The sequence below is a fragment of the Corvus kubaryi genome, unplaced genomic scaffold, assembly GCF_017639235.1.
Source record: "Corvus kubaryi isolate FWS band 111438036 unplaced genomic scaffold, C.kubaryi_AGA036_p1.0 37300, whole genome shotgun sequence".
Taxonomy (NCBI): domain Eukaryota; kingdom Metazoa; phylum Chordata; class Aves; order Passeriformes; family Corvidae; genus Corvus; species Corvus kubaryi.
This window is the reverse complement of record NW_024581093.1, coordinates 1449170-1469510: the sequence shown is the minus strand read 5'-3', so window position 1 is coordinate 1469510 and position 20341 is coordinate 1449170. Positions and strand designations below refer to the sequence as shown.

General features: G+C 51.4%; 2 protein-coding genes across 2 annotated transcripts; both read right to left on the bottom strand.

Annotated features, from left to right (window-relative positions):
* Window positions 1-10439: 10439 nt before the first annotated feature.
* On the bottom strand, window positions 10440-12474 carry FOXL1 (forkhead box L1). The gene has a single exon (XM_042027089.1). The coding sequence runs from the start codon at window positions 12385-12387 to the stop codon at window positions 11512-11514; it is 876 nt and encodes a 291-aa protein (XP_041883023.1). The 5' UTR covers window positions 12388-12474; the 3' UTR covers window positions 10440-11511.
* A 5553-nt stretch (window positions 12475-18027) lies between these two features.
* On the bottom strand, window positions 18028-20335 carry FOXC2 (forkhead box C2). The gene has a single exon (XM_042027088.1). It carries the CDS (start codon window positions 20305-20307, stop codon window positions 18940-18942), a length of 1368 nt encoding a protein of 455 aa, XP_041883022.1. The 5' UTR covers window positions 20308-20335; the 3' UTR covers window positions 18028-18939.
* Between the last annotated feature and the right edge of the window lie 6 nt (window positions 20336-20341).

Genomic DNA, 20341 nt, shown 5'->3' with positions numbered 1-20341 from the left:
CCCAGGGACAAGGAAAAAATTTCCCTTCTTTCCACAGATGTATTTATGTTCCCCATGGAAATTCCTCTCTGTGATATATGAACTATTTTCAGAGAAGTTTAGCAAAGCCTAAATCACAAAGGGGAAGAAAACCTCCTCGGCTTGAGTTCATGAGGGGAAAAGTTGGGATTGCAGTGACCTGTAGTGTGAATTTTTTCTTGAGTTTAATTGTTATTTCCATTCAAATCCCTTATATCCTTAGCCATAAATAATACTCCTGAATAATCCTTAATTTTTGTCCCTATTTCTGCCTCCCATAAAATTAGGAGGGAATATTTAGGACCTGCCAAGATGACAAAATGCCCTTTATGGTGGCCGAATGAAAGGAAGAATATAACTTTGGGAGAAAGCAACATGCTTTTCTTCAGCGTAGGATTTCCTCCACAGAGACATCATCACAGACTGTCAGAAGCTGGGCAGCTCTCCAAAGGTTAGAGACAGGGCCAAAACTTACAATTTCTGCTTTGCACAGGGCCAGTTCTGTCTCAGAGATTTTAAAGGCTGTCTCACCACAGCTGTGAAATTCGGAGCTCGCCGATTGCGGCTTGCTCACGGCGTTATCTCGCCAGGCTGGGATGGTTCCCATCCAGAGCTGCACAGGCTATTCCTAGGGAACTAGCTGGGAATTGGTTGTAAAACTGGTTGGGAATTGGTTGTAAAACGCGGATGGCAGAAAGGACACAGCCCAGTCCTGGGAGATGACTCTGCTGCAGCCACCATGGGAAAGCTCAGCTGCACACCCCTCTGCCTCCCTCCCTCCTCTCCCACACCAAACCACCCCAAACCCACTTCCTACACAACCTCCCTTCTCTTGCAGAGCCGAGTGTGGTCCCTCAGCTGGGTGTGAGCCTCCCTGCTGGGCAGCTGAGTCACCTCAGTGATGTTGGGGTGGTGTTGTGTGAGGCAGCGATGCTGGGCTGTGTGTGAGAGCTGTGTGGAGGCACAGGAAGGAGTGCGGGCTTGGATATTTCACATGTGAAGCTTCCGTGGTCTGTAAGGTCACCCTCTGGGCCGGACACCACTCAGGGTCAGCTCCCACGCCTGCCTAAGCCAGGGACTGCCATGGAGAGAGGCCAGGCTCTGCTCAGGCCACCCAGGAGAGATGTTCTGCTCCTAGAACCCAAAGGCTCCCTCGTTAGCTGAGGGTGTAGCTGCCTTGGACAGAAGGTGGGTGATTCACCTTCAATCCCACAGCGTTCCTTAAGAACAGAAGGAATCACCTGGAGAGACAACCCTCGCTGTGAAAAACTCCACATCCACATCTCTGTGCCACAGCCACAGGGCTGCAGAATCCACACGGGACTCTGCGCAGCCATGACCCTGGATTTGCATCCCAGCACTTTCCAGTGGATGCAAAGCAATCCAGGGAGACCCTGGGCCTGGGAAAGGTCTGTACAGCCCAGCCCAGCTCGCTGGTGGTCGCCCTTTGGGCCACAGCAGAGCTGCCGGTCTTACCCTGGTTGGGGCAAAGCCAGCCAGGATTTATGGGCTCCCAGTTCTGCTCCAAGCCCCCAAATGCACACACAGGAACCCCCGGTTCATCAGCTCACTGATCCTTCCCAACCTTAGGAAATCAGAGGAGATGGATTTTCCCTCAGACATCACTACTGCAATAAAGTTTGGGAGGCAAACACACAGCCCCTGGCGCTGATCCAAGGGAGTAAGCCTGGGATAGGTTTTCTTTCAAGAATTCCAACTCATTCATGCACTTTCTTAATGATCCAAAGTCTTCAAGGAGTTGCCTTTTAGCTTCAGCTCCCTTTCAATATTTGTCATGTGTGTCAGAGTTGATTCTTCACGCTTCCTCTGTAGTTTTAATGTTCTCAAGGAGAAACCTCATTCCTTAGACATTTGAAAGATATTTTGCCCTTCTGTTGATTTCTTTTTTCAATGGAAGGAAAGAAGATCCCTTTTAAAGCAAGCAGGGGTAAGAGCAGAGGGAAGTGTGTCTCATGTGGAGATGCTAACGAAGAAATCTTAACAAATGACTGGAAAAGGCCATGGAGTCACTAATTCCTCACTGTATTTGGATAGACAAGCAACAATCTACAGGCAGTAACCACTTGTCCACCACTTCTGGGTTCTTGGAAACCCCAGAATATGTCCTACACCAGCTGGCCCTGCTAAGGAGCAGGAGTGGGAATGAAAGCCTCCCTTCATGCAGCTTTTCTCACAACCTGCCTCCACCTTTGGAAACTCAAGGAAAGGCCAAAAGGTCTCTGCTGAGCCACCAGGGTGGAGTATGACTAGTCCTGTCTTGATAGAAGACTTGACAAGAGCCAAGGCAGAGAAGGCAAGGTTGGGAGGCCAACCCAACAAACCCTGGTAGGTGCCTGCCCAGGCAAAGCCTGAGTGTTGCAAATTAAACACTCAGCGAAGCTTGGCTGAGCCCTGGGAGACAGAACCTCCTCCAAACATCCCCTCCTGCTCCCCTTGGCTCCAAGGAAGTCACACCAGAAGGAGCTTCCACAGCCGAGAGCCCTCTGGAGAGGCAGGAGAGCACCTGGGATTTTTGGATTTTGGATGGGGATTTTTGTTTTCCCCAGCAACAGAAATCATGTATGGGTACAATAAGAATTAGAGACTTCAAAGGGCTGAATCACATCTCAGTCTGCTCTTGGGCTGGCTCTGCTCAGCCTCAAGCCTTATCAGGCAAGTTTGGCTACGTGATTGCATTTCACACTCTGAACACAATTATTTTCTTAATTGTATGTAAACTGTGCCTACAGCTTTCTGCCACTTGTTTTTGCCAACAGTTGTGACCTGTTGATGCTCAAGCGAAGTAAAATATCTCTGAAATTAGCTAAGAAAATAAAACTGGGCAATCAAAGGCTTCAAGACAGGCAGCAAAGCAGAGCAGAGCAGCAGCTGAGTGCCCTGTTTTAAGCTTTAACTTAGTCTGCTACTATTTACCCTCATTAAATCCAGAGTCGTCTGGCTTCATTTGGTTTGCCAGAAATTTGCTTTAGGATAATTCAGATCAGAGTCACCAGGCTTTCCCCCTCCACCACCTTTTTAGGACAGAGGATAATAATAGAGGATTTTTTTCCATGAAAGCATATGCAATTTCCTCTCTAACCATCCAAAACAAATAATCAGGAGATTTCCCTGTGTTTACAATGGGTCTTTCTACTGACCTTCCCTGCAAAGCACTTTAGGAGAAATCAGTGGAAAATACTCCATGAGAAGTGGGTCACAATTGCTGTTATTGTTGCTCAGAAATTCTGTAGCGTCTAATCTGAAACCAGACACAACAATTGAGGGCTTCTCTTTGCCCTTTTCATAACAAACCAATTATATTTAACAGTAACTGCAGTTAGATGGGAATAAATCTGGTTTGTAGACAGAGACATCGCATGTTTATTAATAATCTTTGTGTTTAGTGTTTAGACCAGTTCCAAATCTGAGCTGCAGCAATGTATAAAAACTTTTCTCTTGGCATGGTTGAGTCACCATGACTGACTTGGCTCTGCCACTCTTTTTGAACAACCATAATTACATCAGTTTAAAGCTGGCTACACGAGTCTCAACTAGGAGCAAAGCAGAGATGGACAAAGTTGAGGGTAATTCTTTCAGATGTCGTGGGCAAAGAGATTTATTCAGGCCCTAATTTGAGGAGTTTTGACAGATTTCTTTATCTTTTACCTCACTGGGCTGCTTTTAAATCCCATCACTGGTGGGGATTTGGGAGTTCTTGCTGTGAATCCTCAGCACGAGGAAACCAGGGATGTCTCACCTGCACTGTGAGGCTGTAAGGAAAATAAAAGCAGCCTTTTGGGTGAGTTTAGAGAGGACAGTTTAGGCAAAGGCTGCATTTGCTGCAAGTGAAATTCCACCTCCTCCAATTCCCTAAACCAGATTTTATCCAGCTCCTCCACATGTAACCAAAGGGTGATTTCACTAAAGCCTCAGGTGGTTGGGAGTTTCAGCGCTCTGAAGGTGTTTTGTGTCCTGGCAGATTCTGGAGATCATTTTGATGGCCAGCCCAGAGCAGGAATTGAGCTGCTGTGTGATGAGTGCTGGTGGAGGTGAATCCATGCAAAGCGCCCTGCCCAGCTTTGCATGAGTAAGGATGGAAAGAGATCCCTGGGAAACAGAATCCTCACCTTTGAGCTTTCACGTTTGGGGATGTGGTTATGAAATGTTGTGCAGTGCATGCCAGGAGCTCTGTGTCCATGTTGTCCTCAGGATTCAGATCCCTCTGATGGAAATGAGGGAGTCTCTCTCTGGTGAGCTTGAAAAACACAATTTCAGGCTGGTGTTGCCGTGATGCAGCTGATCACAGAGCGTCTGCTCCTTCAGGGACCTCCAGGTAGGTCTCACTGTTGTCGAGCTGTTAATGAGACAGGGACCAAAAGGAGAGAGATCACAGGATCATGGCATGGTTTGGGTTGGAAGGGACCTTAAAGATCATCTCATTCCACTCCTGTCATGAGCAGGGACACCTTCCACTGTCCCAGGTTGCTCCAAGCCCAAGCCAGCCTGGCTTTGGACACTCCCAGGGATGGGGCAGCCACAGCTGCTCTGGGCACCCTGTGCCAGGGCCTCACAAAGAAGAATTTCTTCCTCGTATCCAATCTAAGCCTATTCTTTTCCTGTTTGAAGCCATTCCTCCTTGTCCTGTCACTCCAGGATGAAGAATCCCACTCCAGCTTCCTTGTAGCCTTTTCAGATACTGGAAGGAGCTCTAAGATCTCTACACAACCTTCTCCTCTCCAAGCTGAGCAGTCCCAGCTTTCTCAGCCTCCTTCATAGAGAAAACACTTTTTTTCCCTCATCATCTTCGTGGCCGTCCTTGGACTTTTTCCAACAGCTCCATGTCCTTCTCATACTGTGGCAGCAGAACAGGATTCCAGGTGGGGTCTCACAAGAGCAGAGTAGAGGGGCAGAATCCCCTCCCTCGACCTGTTCTCAGGTTGTTTTTCAGGTGGAGCAGGGAAGGGCAGCACTGCAGCTCTCCTACATTTAAGCTTCTGCAGGACCATCGTGACCACCAAAGCCAGCCCTGCAGAGCTCAGGTGTACAGAGAAAGGCGCGGCAAGAAATGAGACAGAGATGATGAAACACAACTGTTTCTGGTTTATCTGTTTATCTTGAGGGAGGTGGATGCTTTCTGATGCTCAGTCATCATTTCTCATTGGGTTTCTGCTGTGCTGGTGGATGGGTGTAGCAGCAGCTGGGACACGTGGCAGGACACCACCAGCTTTTGCAAGGGATGAAGAGCTCCTTACGCACTGTGAGATCCCAAATCCATCACATGGAGCCTAATGAGGGGGCTGAGCCAGTCCAAATACAACTGTTGAACAGTTTATTTTAACCATCCAATGAGAGTGAAACAACTTAAAAGGATTCATGCTGCCAGCAATCTTTTCCTTTTTTTTTCCTCTCTCTCTTCCCCTCCTTGCATGGCATTTGTTAGAAATCAGGATTTTCCTTAACTAAATGTCTTGTGGTCTCCTTAGCTTTGTTTCTTAACAGGGTTGTCTTTATGTTAGTTTTCTTTGGCTTCCCAATAGAAGAGTAACAGATTTCTTTTGAAGTTTTTATTGATGAATGAGCTCCTATAAATAACTCTCTGTGGCAGCAGCTTGATCTCAGAGTTTACTCTGGAATAATAGTAGCAATGGGAATGGAGGAAATTTATGGCAGCATGACATGAAATAGTTTAATGGGCTTCATACTGTTTAACTTAATCTTTACAGATGTAAAAACAGAAATACAATTATTTTAACAACTATTATTACATATTGCTCTTCTAACGAAAACAGAACCTTAGTAAGCAATTGGAGATAAGTAGTGAAGAATTAAGGGGTCCAGCTCACTGTGGATTTGGGAATTACCGTGTTGGGCCAGTGGATTTGCAGAGCTTCATCTGGAGAGCTGGGGGAGATCCGAGGTGGCTGGGAAGGATGGGTCTGCAGGTGGGATTTGGCACTGGCATGGGAAGCTGAGTCACGGGATGAGGATGCTGGAAGCTGCTAAAAACAGTGGAAGTGGTGGAGCTCTGTCTTTGGAAGGAAAAAAATCAACCCCGTGTCTTGTTCCATGTCCCGTTATTTCACCTGTGTGCTTGGGGAGGAGCTGATCCCAATCCCACCCAAGGCAATCGGGGATACTGGGACACATCCCTTGTGCCCTGTAGCCCCATGAGGGGCACAGCTGGAATCCCCCCACTTTAGGAGCAGAAACACTCCACTCACACCAGCCAAAGGATGGGATGGACGGAGGGAGGTGATGAAATCTGACCTGATGAAAGAGAATTTAACTGCTTATCCTCACATGTCTGCTCATCTTCCCATCATGGGTTTGCTCGTGTCTCTAAGGCAATGTCACTTGAGGCAAAGGTGGCCCAGATGTGACTCTTTAAGCTGTGTAAGCTTAGGAAGGTGAAAAGGAAAATCATAAAAATTTTCTGTCTAAATGTCCAGCCCAGAGTCAGACTGGCATTTTACCCAGCCCATGATCCAGCTGGAGGATGTCAAGAACCAATGTGCAAGAGGTGGGTGTAAAATCCAGTATCAGAATTACTGGGAAAGGTCACAAGACCTAATCCAGACCTGAGATTTCCTCTGCATGTGGCTCGTGGCCAAGCCCAGCTCCATTTGCTTCTCAGTGCTTCGCAAAGAGCTTGAGTAAATATTGAAACATGTTGGTGGCTCTGAGTAATTTCTATAAAAAAGGCTGACAGCTTTTGTTTCCTCCTTGAGGGAGCACTATTTGAAGCGAAACTGCAGTGAAAATGATCAGCGTTGTGTGTTTCCAACTGTCTGTTCAGTGGGAAATTTGCGTCCTCCACGGCGCTTTCCAATCCACGGAAATCGCCCGTGCGAGAAAGAGCTCGCAAATTCTTCCTCGATTTCCAAAAATGTGGGAAAGTTTATTTATTTCTCCATGCATTCCTGATTCGCAATGTGCTCTCTAAAAATGTCGCGAAGATTTAGGCTAACTGAGCTCATGCTAAATTTAGCAACTATATTTTAAATAAACATTCTTTACGCTTTGCTGAGCCGGCTTTGAAGCTGGCTTAAAACAAATTGTGTTCGCATGAACATGAGCAATGTTTTACTTTGGCCTAAGCGAACATCTGAATAAGTAATAATGTATTATTCGCTATAATCTGAAAATGAGATTTTAGAGGTCTAATTCAGTCATAGGAAAGATTCCTGTGAGGGATAGTGAATCAGGCCTGGATTACTTTTGGAAGGGCCCATTCTCTTCTCTCTGACCACACAAAACTTCCTTTTGGTGTCTTGTTAGGTGCTGGAGCTGCGAGGCTCAGTGAAATCAGCTGTGACTTAGCACGCACTGAGTTTGAGGAATCTGGCCCATTTTAAAGCACTTAATGATTTGTCTGGATAAAGCACTAAAAATATACTGTGGGGAGCAATTATGCAACGTCCAGACTGATGGATTGCATAACCCCATAGACCTTTTCCATCTGTAACTCCTCTCATTCTGTGATCTTGTCTTCTTGGTCTTTCATTTCAAATCAAATATGTGATCTGTTTAATATCCTGAACGCTGTCTCCTGGGAGATCTCGTCTCTGGGTGTGCGGGGCTATGAATCAAGTGAGGAAGCAGATCCTTCTTCCCTTTTTTGCTTCAGGAATTGGCTGCTCCTCACACCAGGCTTAGGAGCAGTCAGCAGGAAGCCAGTGAGTTTGGGTGTGGAAAGGGATGCTCCCTCCTTTATGTGTCTTCTGTGGTAAAAAATGGAAAGAGAATTAACTTTTAAAATGGGGTGGGGGGGAAGCAGAAGAGGCTCCCAAGTCCCTCAGATTGATGTCACCTTAGAACCAGGCATGGACAGCCACACACCTCGAGTGGCAAATCCTGAAAGTGTCTTCTGCTCATGCATAAATACCTGATTCTATTTTATACCTGCTATGGGACCAACTTTAGGAGAACACACACTGAGCCTGTTTAAAGACTGGAAGCCCCATTTATGAGAAATTAAACTCCGGAATTATTTTAATATGCCCGGTTTTCAGTTCCCCTCATAGGAAACTCGTGTTTGGAGCAAAGCCGCTCTGGGAACCAAACAAGTCCTCTGTGAGCCTCTTCCACTCTGTGATCTCCCCTGCTCCTAGGAGTTAAAGCTGGCTGCAGAGCCTGGAGACGGGAAACCTTGCTGTGTTGGGAGAGGTCATTCCTCTGCAGAGGAAGGGGAAGGCATCTCCATCGCCCACACAAGCAGTGTGCTGTTTATTCTGCATCCCAGGCTCTTTTCTCCACTTCTCCCCAGTATTCCAGACTGGTGTTTATAGCCAGCCCTGAGAGGTTGGGAAAGCCAGGAGAGGGAAGATTCCAGGGATGAGTGAAATGCTGGGTGGCAGTTCTGTGCTTGGCAGCTGCTTTTTTGGCTTGTGAAGCAGGTGTGAAACCATTGGCACCCATTCCTTGCAGCTTGTCGGGTCCTTGATATTTCCGTGGCACGTTGACTGCGCGGCACCAAAATCCACTTGGATGTGGACAGGATTAAAGGATGCTCAGCCCCATCCAAAGGGCAGGAATCAGTGTATTGACTGCACACTCGTTGCTCTGCTGCTGTTTTTATTGCGTGCTTTTATTTTATGTTTTTATTTTATGTTTTCACTGTATGTTTTTATTGTACCACGGCTTCTCCCCTCTCTATAAACAGATGACGTGCAAAAGCCGTGTGTGGTTACTCATCCAGCCTGCTGGCAGTAGGACCCTTTCTCTTGCTATTCATCCCCAGTTACAGCACTGGCCTGATCTCAATTAATTCCAAATTGCCCCTCAGAGCTGTTCACTGGGTTCTGAGTTCACTGGAGTTAGTGTCACTTTTGTGCAGAGCATGTTAAGTTTACTAATTTCACTCTTTCAAGCAAAACCAACATCAAGCTCAATGTGGCTTTTAAACGCTGCAGCTGTACTCGGTCCCACTCCACTCCACCAAAACAGAAATAAGATCAAATGTCAAAGCAAAGCTTCACAAAGAAACGAATTCCCATTGCACAGAAAGAGCTGGGTTTCCAAAAAAATGTGTCTGTGATAAAAATATGCATCGTGTATTAAACTGAGACTCACTGGTTTTGACCACTAAAAAACTGCCCTTGTGCAGAAAGGGCTTGGAGGGGGAGAGGCTACACGTGTGTGAGTGAGATAGGAATAAAAGCCCTGTTTTCAGGTCCTAAAAGTACTTTGAGGGCTGTAATAGGAGCAGAGAGGTGACAAAACTGGGGGTCACAGCTGGGGGACCAAGTTAGGAGAAAGGGAAGCAAAGGAGCTGAAGACACGGGTTAGAAGTGGTGGCTGAGAGCATAAATACCCAATTTTGGGAGGTAAAACCCTTCCATGGGCCAGGCTGTGGGGAGACCATGGATGCAGGATCCCTGTGGGAACAGGCTCTGGGGCTCCATGCCGATCCTTCAGGCAAGTCCTGGGAGGCAGCATCAACCTCCCACCTCACCCCCGAGGCCAAATCACCACACAGGGGGTGGAGAAAGGATTTGAGGTCTCTGCTGGGCTCACGTTCCTCCCCCTGCAGCTTCCTGTGGGTGATGTCACCTCCCAGACCCCAAACAGGCCGGTGATGTCAGTGCCCAGCCCGGAACTGAAACCTCCTGGCCAGGTGGCCACTTCTGTAAGTGGTACCCGTCCCTAATGCCACCCAGGAGTGGCACTGCAGGGCCAGGGGTGGCACACAGGGAGCTTTAACCCTCTCAGCACTCAGCCAGCCCTGGAGTTATGGTGGGGACTGAGCGGTGACACCTTCACAACCTTTTACAAACGTTCCTTCATTTTCTAATTCAGTGCCATAGCTTTGAACAATGCACTCAATAGATATTCAAGCAGGAGCTGTCAGAAATAGGAAGAATATAAAGGGTTTTATTAAAATCAAGTCTATTTTGCAAATCTATTTTTAAAAAATAAAAGGTCTTTTTTAATTCTCTTTTTTCACATTGAGAAGCTGCAGCTCGGCCTATCCAGGGATCTGCCTACGAGCATCATTTTTTTGGGAAGCTGAATATCAGTTCCCACCTTTTGGAAGCTTTCTGTCCTTCCCCACGTGAGACCTCTTTGCCTTGGGCTGCAATGAGCAACCCTGGTTCAAATGTCAGGGAATTGATGTCGGCCTTCCTCTGCAAAAACTGAATCAAAACTCACCTGAAAACCCCACATTTCCAATATCCAGGTGCTCATTTAAGAGCAGGCTTTGTTTTTGATATGGGGTTGGATGGAGAAGGAGGAACAATCATTTTGGGAAAGATTTCATCAGTTTCAAGGAACAGGTAATTTCCCAGCAGCCCATTTGTAGCCTCTCCCATCTTTTTGTGGTCCAGCACCAGGATATTTGCTGCCTCCAGCAGTAGGCCCCATTCCTTCATCCTCCAGCACAAGCCAAGGAGTGTTTTACATCACACCAGCCACACTCCTGAACAAAAATACCTTTATTGGATATAGGTTTGGTTTCATAATGAAAATTGGGAATATAAATTTATTTTCCAAAGGGGCATTTATCCACTAATATACAAAAAGCCTCTATTTATGGCAAACAAAAATACAAAATATTCCTGATTTCTTGCAATGTGTCAGGATTCTTCCTTCTTCATGAAAAAAGAAAACTTTAGAAACATAGCTGATGTCTCTTTTTTTTTTTTCTCTCCCTGGTATTTGTCCCAGCCTCCACAACCCTGCCTCAGTCTTTTTTGGTCAGAAGCAACTGATCCTAGCAAGATATGGAAAGCAGACAAATCTCCATGTTTGCTCATCCATCCCCCTCTTTTTGGCCACATCCACGAGGAGAAACTCTGTGCGGATACTCCAAAGCACCAGTGCTGGGCAGGAAACCAGTTCCACACCGTGCTGGATCAAAGCAAGCAGGAATGTGCAGGATGAGCCTGGGTTGCTTGATCTGCCTTTAGTTCAGCTCCAGTTACCTGCCTTTCCCCACCGGGAGGACCAGGCCAGTGGGGAATAGCAGGAATTATTATGTGCCTGTGGGTATTCATGGCAAAATTCTGGGCATTATTAATACCTGTGGGTATTCATGGCAAAACAAATCTCAGCCTCCTCCCCCCGGGATGGGGCTTGGTTTTCAAATGGAAAATAAAAGAAGAAAACAGAGACCTGAAGGGCTCCAGAGAAACCTGGTCTGAGGAACCTGAGGGATGCAAAGACTAAAGGTGCAGAGCAAACCCCACGGGGCTTGGGGGCCAGCGTGGGCATTCCCCCCGTGCCTGCCTCGACCTCCACCGCCCACGGGAAAACAAAGCCGCTTTACCTTCAAAAGTCGCTCTGGCAGGGGGTGGGAGGCAACCGCTAAAGAGAGTCCGCAGCAAGACGCGCCTTGAAAATGCCCTGAAATCCTGAGTCACCTTTAAAACATCGCTTTGGGGTTTTTTTTTTAGGTCTTTACCCGCGTGGTGAGGTCTGAGTCCGATCTCTCCCTCCCATCGCGCCCCCCGGAGCAGCGCTCGGGGCCGCGGGGCGTTAATTGTGGGGCTACTACTGGAAATTAAACACCGCCTCGGAGAAGTGCAGAGGGAAGCAGGAGAGGAAGGGGATGCCGATGTGGTAAAGCCTCCCGTGCACCTGGGAGTCGAGCATGAGAGAGGCGTTGAGGGCCGGCCCGAAGCCGCCGCTGGCCACCAGAGAGCCGCCGAGGCAGCCGGCGGGGCTCTCTCGGGCCGCCTTGGGGGCTGCCCCGGGGGGCGGCGGCCGCAGCCCCTGCGCCAGGATGCTCTCGATGCTGAAGCTGCGGCCCCGCGGGCCGCTCTTGTGCGGCGGGGCGGCGGCGGGGAGCGGGGGCGGCCCCCCGGGGGAAGCCGCTGTCCCCCCGCCCGGCCGCGGGACACCCACGTCCCCCGGGGCCGCCGCTGCCGCCGCGCTGCCCTTGGCCCGCTTGGGCTCGACGGGGCGAGCTGGCGGCCCCGGCTGCTCGCCACCCTTGGCGTCCGGCGGGGCCGCGGCTTTGGGCTTCCTCTTCCTGCGGCGGTAGTTGCCGTTCTCGAACATGTCCAGGCACCGCGGGTCCAGGGTCCAGTAGCTGCCCTTGCCGGGCCGCCCCTTCTCGCGGGGCACTTTGACGAAGCAGTCGTTGAGGGAGAGGTTGTGGCGGATGCTGTTCTGCCAGCCCTGCTTGTTGTCGTGGTAGAAGGGGAAGCGGTCCATGATGAACTGGTAGATGCCGCTGAGGGTCACCTTCTGCTCCGGAGCCTCTTTGATGGCCATGGCGATGAGGGCGATGTAGCTGTAGGGGGGTTTCTGCGGGGGGTCCTGGCGGGACATCGCCCCCCCGGGGGCGAAGCCGAGCGCGGCCGGCAGGTAAACCATGGACGGGCTGCCCAGGGGGGAGAGGTGGCTGCCGTAGATGTGGCTCATCGCCGGCGGGCTCCCAGCTCCGCGTCTTCCCCCTCGGAGCCGAGCGAAGGGACGGGGCAGTGCAAGAACGTGGGACGAGTCCACCGGGGAGCTGTTTGTGCGAGCTCAGCTCCCAGCCCTGCCTGAAGGAGCTCGCTCTGCCTCTGTCCCTGCTTCATAGCTCTTAAGAAAAAAAAAAAAAAAAAAAAAAAAAAAGGAGGAAAAAAAAAAGTTAAATAATTGTTGTAAGTTTGCTATTATATGTTGACTTAGCGCTGGAAAATAAATTGTCTCTGATAAACAGTCGTTTGTGTTCTCAGCCCACCCACATTAATTAAAATTTCATTGCTACAAAACTCCGAGCACTCTCCACGTGTCTCGCTGGTACCAGCCAATGGTCTCCGGGTTATTCCTTCATTTGTTTATAGAATTAGTCTGTTGATAAGTCTGCCCACCCAAGTCGAATCAAGCTGTGTTTATTTGGAAAAATTTCCGGGCACCCAATATATAAACGCACTGATCTGATGTTTGAAATATCACGTCCACCCTTTGACGCTGTAAGCACACACAGCAGAGCAGGATGTACACTGCTGGAGCTGGGGAGCAGCGCCCAGGGATCCCCGCAGCAAAACTGGGACATTAAACAACACGAAAATTAAAAAAAAAATCAAGAAAGGAGAGAAAGGGGTGGATGAGAGGAGGAGGCAGAGCTGCGATCGGGAGGAAGGAAAAGGGAAGGGGGGCTCAGAGGTGGAGGGGTCCTTTGCACCTCCCGCTGCAGCGACCCGGTTTTCCACCCCAAGGAGACCCCCAGGGACCAGCGAAAAGAGACCCCCGAGCAGGCAGAGCTGCGCCGGGGGAGACTGCAGAAAAAGGGGAATTTGGCAGGCGCGGGGAGGAGGGTCAGTATTTGTGAATGCGGGCCTGTTGCTTTATATTATGTACTTTCCTGTTTATAACAAGGAGGGGGATTATAACAACTTTACAAGTGCACACAGCTGGCCGGTGCTTACATTAGGAATTTGTGATGCTCTTTTTCTGTATAAACGTCCAGGTTTGGGGCTGTGTTTTCTGTTGTTGGATTTTTTTTTTTTTTTTTAATTCACTGACGTAACAGCTTTAATCCGAGGCCCCGAGGGATTCCGATGCAGTTGGAGGTGTCGCCTGTATCCCCAGTCCCCCCGCAGGCTGAGACCTTCGGGAGCCTCTGTTCCGTGAAGCATCTTTTCTCCGGGGCAGGGAAGAAGAGGCCTGAGGGGGATCCTTTCTCCTTGAAAGAGAGATATCCCAACAGCGCAGCTCCCACGAGCCTGCTGGGATTTTTACCTGGCGGGGGAAGAGGTAAAAGCCGAGCTCCAGTGTGTCCCCCAGCAGCACCCGGCCCTGGCGATGCCTCCGCCTCCCCACGCCCGAATTTCCCTGAAAGTTCCCCTTCACCCGCGGGATTTCTCGCCCACTGCCGCTCCCCCGCTGAGAGAAGGAGTTTCATCCCCAGGGTAAAACCCAGCGCGATGCTACGGAGCTGCAGATGCGGCCTGAAAGCTGCAAACAGCCAGGAGAGCCTGGGAAACGCAGCCGGGGTGCGCAGGGAGGCGGCTTCTCGGGCGGGGGTGTGGGGGTCTCCCCTCTCACTGGCCGGGCCCACGCGTGGGAGGGGAATTCTCCCCTCTAACACCGCCCTCGCCGGTAATTCCGCATCCCTCCCCCGCCCTGCGCACCCCCGCCGGCCCCCGGGAGCTGCAGCACCCAGCCGCCCTGCCAAAAGCGCAATAAATCCCCAAATAAACAAAAAGAGATGTGTAAAAGGAGGGATTTGGGGGCTCCCCGCCTCTCGACACCGGGGACCAGCGCTCCCCGGGCAGCCTCCCCGCCCCTGGAGCATCCTCGCCGGGGAGGGATGGAGCAGAGCGCGGCTGCTCTGACCCGCCCGGCGCATCCTCAGAGCAGCCCCCCTCCTCTTCCCACCTCGGGGAGTGCCCCGCTCCTTGAGACACTCCAGGCACGGATTAGTAAAATAATAAATACTCGCGTGTACGGCAGGACAGTCGCACGGGCTCCCGCGCGGTCCCTGAGCTCCCTCCCCCAGTAAAATTCTTGCTTCCTCTCTTGTTTTCCCCTCTTGGCGGTGGGAAATCCTTGAAGGCGGGGATGCGGCTTTTCTCTCCGTTCCTTCTTCCCAGCTCATGTGCTGCCTGTTATCCCTGTTATCCCTGTTATCCCTTTCCTGCCGGCGGCATCGCTGGAGCTCGCTGCGTTATCCGCACGGGATCGGCCCTCCGAGAGGCTCCGCCGGCTGCGGGGGGGCCGGGGAAGCGACAGAGCGGGGTTCTCGTTGATGCTGTCGGTACCGTCGCTCTCTCCCTGAACGGAAAAAAGAAAAACAAACAACGCGGAGCCGGCGATGGAGGCGCTCCTGGATGGGTTTCCCCTCCTCTGCAGCTGACGAGCCCCTTTTAAAGCAGCAGCGAGGAGAGGTCCCTCCCGGAGCCCCCGAGGGGGAGCAGGGCGCAAATGAGTGCTCCCCGTTCCTACTGCAGCCCGGGATGGGGGGAGCAGAGGTGTGAATCAGTGCTTCCCACTCCTGCTGCATCCCAGCCTTGGAGGGAAGATGGGGTGTGAATCAGAGCTCCCCTTTCCTGCTGCATCCCGGGATGGGTGAGATCGGGAATGTGAATCAGAGCTCCCCACTCCTGCTGCATCCCAGTCTTGGAGGGAGCAGGATGTAAATCAGAGCTCCCCATTCCTGCTGCACCCCGGGATGGGGGAACAGGGCAAAAATCAGTGCTCCGCACTCCGGCTGCATCCCAGTCTTGGAGGGGAGAAGGGGTGCGAATCAGAACTTCCCGCTCCTGCTGCATCCCGGGATGGGGGGGAGCAGGGGTGTAAATCAGTGCTCCCCGCTGCATCCCGGCCTGGGCTCCCTCAGGAATGAGCTCCCGGCGGGAGCTGCTCCCCCCTTGCCCCCTGGCCGAGCCCGGTGCTGTAGAGATGCGAGGTCGCCCGGAATTGCCCCGGGATCAGGGATGTATTTCCTTCTCTCCCGGCCTTCCAGTGCCGAGTATGGATTTTCTGCAAAGTCCCTTCCAAAATGACAGAAGAGCTCGTGGCCTTCCCCAAAAACCTCTTGGCCAGTGCCTTCCCATGAACTCTAGGGACGGTGGGATTAATTGGGAGGAAGGAGACAGCTCCTGCTGGACTGTGCGGAGGCCCGGGGGAATTCCTGAAGGGAATACGTTTCACCCGGGGCCTGGAACACCAGGGAAACGCTTCCTTGACTGGAAGGACCTTCCCGGCGGGGACGAGGTGGAAAACCGCTGGCTCTTCTCCCCAAAACCGAAACTGTCCGGGGTTTTGGACAGGTTTGGAAACCCGGCGGTGAATGGCAATACAATTATATATATATATATATATATATATATATATATATATATATATTTGTATGAAATCCATCCACCGTCCTCATCCTTTACCCGGAGCCACCCTGAGTCCCAGCCTGGGGCCACAGGCCACGCAGCAGCATCAGCCAGTCCCCGGGGTGAAGCCTGGCCCCCTTGACCTGCGGGGAGAGGGGCTATGGGGGGGTTTATCCTTCGAGGGGCTGCAGAGCTAAATCTGCTCATTGCCGCCTTCAAAAGTTACCCTGGGCCTTCCTCTTTCCTTCACTTCTTCCTTCCCTCCCCTCTGCTCCGGCAGGGCTGGAGTCACCTGTCGCGACAGACTCCGATCGCGGTATCGAGCTGCCGATCTCAGCTTTCAAACAGAGTCCCAAAAGGATCCCCGCGTCCCGCACGGGGCTTTCGCCTCCCCCGGGACAGCGGCCCACCCCAAAGGGCTCCCCGCGGGGTGCTGGGGGTGACTGGGGACGAGGGACAGGGGCAGGACGGGGCGCAGCAAAGGGACGATGTTCGCAGCCCCGGCAGGAGCTCTCCAGTGGGACGGGGAAGAGGGGAGAGGGGACGGGAGCGGCGCAGATCCCGTGCGGGAGCGTCCTACAGGGGCGAGGTGCGGAAAGAAACACCAAAAAGGAGCTTTGAGGGGAAGGGGGATCCCCAGGAAGTGTCCAGCAGCAGCCGGGGGGAGGCTGCAGAGCCCTGGCGGTGTCCCGAATGCCGGCACCGCATCCCCTGGGCATCCCATCCCTGCCTGAGGAAAGGGGTGCCCAGCGCCCGGGTTGGAAGATGTGGGAGCAGCGGCGATCCCGGGATTTCTCGACGAGTGTGGGAAAACCCACAGCAGGCACCTGACTTCAGTCATCTCCCCGCCAGCGTCCCCGGGATCCACGCAGGAAAAAGTCCCACGGGAAGAGGGTCTGGACCAGGGGAGAATTCTTTCCCCATTAGGTTTTTTCCCCCCTATTTATTTTCTTCTCACCATTTTACTCTCTTTATTTCCCTTTCACCCTATTTTTTTTTTTATCCTTTACACTATTTATTTTCTCTTATTAAGATAGCGCTTCGGATTTTATTTCATTAAAAAAATAAAAAAGAAGAAAATATAAAATTAAATAAAAACCACCCTCTGAGAGCCAGGAAAAACTGCAGGAGCTTTTTTTACAAGAACGTTCCTTAAAACACAGATCAAGTGAGGCTCAGACGTTTTTTTCTCATTTACATCGAGAGTTTCGGTGCTTTTTGCCAACTTTCAAGCGCAGGCGAAATTTAACCGGTCAAAACCAATTTAGATCATCGATTTGAACAGCCTGACGTGGGTATAACCCAAAAAAAAGGGCTACGGGGGGCACTGGAGGGCTGCGGGAGCTGGGGAGGGGGCACGGTTGGGAGTTATTCCCTGGAAATGCTGGATGGATGTGATTTTACAAGCTGGGAAAGGAGCCTGGCTCCAGTGAGCTGGGTTTGAAAAGTTTCAAAAACCTCCTAAACTCTGCTTCAGGCTTTGCCGGCATTCCCAGGGTTCAGGATTGCTAAATCCTGCGTTTTGCCCTGGATTAAAGCTCCTCGCACAGGTTAAAGGATGATTTGGGAAAAACAAGAATATCTGGCAGTGCCCGGCCTTGCGAACAGGAGCTCAAATAGATAAAGGGAAGTTTAAAATCAGCCAATCCTTCAAACAAGAGAGCACTTCAAAACTGTGAAATGATTCTCGAGTGAACTTTCCACCTTGTTTTTTAAGACGCCACAGCGAATCCGGGTTTAAGTGATCGCTCTCACTCCCGGGCACTCGGGATTCCTTTCAAGAAAAGCAAATAAATAAATAAAACGGATTTTTAGGGAGGGTTGTTTTCTGTCCTGGAAAGAGGCGGCTCCGGGCGCAGAGACGCCGAGCCCCGCGCAAGGGCCGCGCTCGCAAGGACGGGGCGAGAGGAGCAGAAATTCCCCTCCCTGTGCCTCTGTTTTCCCTGTTTTCCCCATCGGAGGCCGGGGAAAACTCCCTAAATTTCAAGGCGGCAGGGATTCGGGATTGAGGGGGCTCAGCCCCGGCTGCCCCCGAGGTGCTTTTCCTTCCCCCCCTCCCCAGCTGAACAATTCCGGCTCTTCACGTGAATTCAACCTTTTCTCCAAGAAAGAATCCTCAGAAACCTTCAGGAAAACGACTTTGTTTTAAAAACAACCAGCGCCGCGTTTTCTGCGTGAAGGAAAGGTGAAGGGAGAAAGAAAAAAACCTGCACGAAACCCCCAGTTTATACACAGAGAAGCGCCAGACTTGGAGCAGAAAAAACCAGCATGGATTTATTTTAAGGTAAGTACAACAATTAGGACCACATAAGACAAACGAACTTCGAAGCAGGTTAAAGCAAATAGTCCTTAGGAATGGTAAAGGTGAAATCTATGATACAAAACATCACACGTCGTAAATAATAATAAAAAAGTATCAGATACTTTGTCTATTTTTTTCCATTAAAAAAAAATCCACCAGCAAAAAATAAATTATTTCCTCATCTTGCGAAAAGAACAGCTCTAAAAGGAAAGAAAATCTATTGCATAATTGTACACAGAAGAAGAAATCACTTGTCATTAATTTGGAAGTTAGGAACCGTTGGGCGAGACAAAAATAATCCAGTGAACTCAACTTTAAATATTATATTAATGGCTCTGAAAATCAGCCTGATTAGAAATCCACACATTTTTTACAGCACAACAGAGAACTTCAAAAATACCCAGGACATATATTTATATATATATTTATAAACTTTTTTTTTTCCTTTTAAAACGTATAAATGGTCGTTGTGATATTGGTCCATAACTTATTTTTCTGAGACCCCCTATACTTTAGCATATAAAATTTGCCACTTTTAGATAGACATATATATATATAATTTTTTTAAACTTTTCCTTGTTTTTTTTTTCTTTTTTTTTTTTTTTCCTTTTTCAAATGAGAGATCCCCCTTTTTCAAGTACAACATACTTGTCCGGATTTAAGGAGGCCCAAAACGGGGCTTTTGGGATCTTAAAACTGTGGTGGCCACAAGGTTCATGGGGACGCTGTCATCTTTTTTTTCTGCGTTTGGTGTGGGTTTATTTCTCCCGATCATTTTTTCATAATTATTATTAATAATATTTTTTTAAGCTTTTTTTTTTTTGTTTCGGATGGGCCTAGGCGGGGGGTGGCGGCTACTCAGTACTTAGTGCAGTCGTAGGAGTAGGGGGCGGCGTGGCGATATAGGGAGGGCGCGGATCTGTAGGGGATCTGACAGGCGGAGTTGCTGCTCACCTGGTGCTCGCTCAGCGCCGCGCTCTCCATCCCCAGCCGGTGCGACGTGAACATTTCCCGCACGTTGGGAAAAGTCTGCTGCTGAGAGCCAAAAGTGTGCCCGGGCAGGTGGCTCAGCTCAGCGCCGTGGTTGAGGTACCAGGAGGCCGGCGGCTGTCCCCCCGCAGCCCCTCCGCCTCCGCCGCCTCCGTGGGGATGCCCGGTGCCCAGCGCTCCGTCCTGCCCCGCGGGCAGGCTCAGCGTGCCGAGGGGCGACGGGGCGCCGGTGGGATGCTCGGCCAGCCCGTCCTCCAGCGGAGCGCACATGTGGCCCGGCCTGTCGCCGCTGTAGAGGCTCATGGCCCGCATGCTGCAGTGGTAGCTCCCACTAGTGTCCAGCGCCTGGCTGCACGCCGCGCTGTAGCCCGACGGCTGCCCCGCGGGGTAGCCCAGCGCCAGCCCGCCGCCCGTCCTGCCCGAGGCGGCACTCACCGGGCTCAGGTCCCCCGCGGGGGAAGTCCGCAGGGTCATGATGCTCTCCACGCTGAAGCCCGGCAGCCCGTTGCCGGCCGGGTGATGCTCGGGCAGCGATGCCTCCGGCGAGGCGGCGGCGGGGGGCGAGGCGGCGCTGCGGGGGCTGTCCCGCAGGGCCCCGCCGCTGGCCGGGCTCAGCGTCTCCACCTTGGTGATCACGGGCAGCTCGGGAGACGCCGTCTCGCTCTTGATCACCACCTTCTTCTCGGAGGCCGGCGCCGAGGCGGAGGAAGAGGAAGAGGAGGAGGAGGCTTCCTTAGGGAGGTCGGCGCCGGGCAGCCCGGGGGGCTTGGGCTGCTCCTTCAGCAGCCGTTCCCGGGCCTCCTCTTTCTCCTTGGAGACATCCTTCTTCTTGAAGCGTCTCCGGCGGCGCAGGAAGCTGCCGTTCTCGAACATGTTGTAGGAGTCGGGGTCCAGGGTCCAGTAGCTGCCCTTGCCCGGCTTCTTGTCGTCGCGGGGCACCTTGACGAAGCACTCGTTGAGGGAGAGGTTGTGGCGGATGCTGTTCTGCCAGCCCTGCTTGTTCTCTCGGTAGAAAGGGAAGCGGTCCATGATGAACTGGTAAATCCCATTGAGCGTGATCTTCTTGTCGGGGGCGTTCTGGATGGCCATGGTGATGAGGGCGATGTAGCTGTAAGGTGGCTTCACCAGGTCCTTGGGGGCGGTGGGTTGGTGCGGGTGGTAGGGGCCGTAGGAGCGCCCCATGCCCGCCGCGTACTGCTCGGCGTGGCCCGAGTAGACGCTCATGGGGTTGCCCATGCCGCCGTACGTCCCGGCCGCCCGGTAGTAATTC

What these genes read in the sequence shown, in the direction of transcription:
- FOXC2 (XM_042027088.1), bottom strand. Translation starts at nt 20,307, where the DNA reads ATGGGCAACCCCATGAGCGTCTACTCGGGCCACGCCGAGCAGTACGCG.
- FOXL1 (XM_042027089.1), bottom strand. Translation starts at nt 12,387, where the DNA reads ATGAGCCACATCTACGGCAGCCACCTCTCCCCCCTGGGCAGCCCGTCC.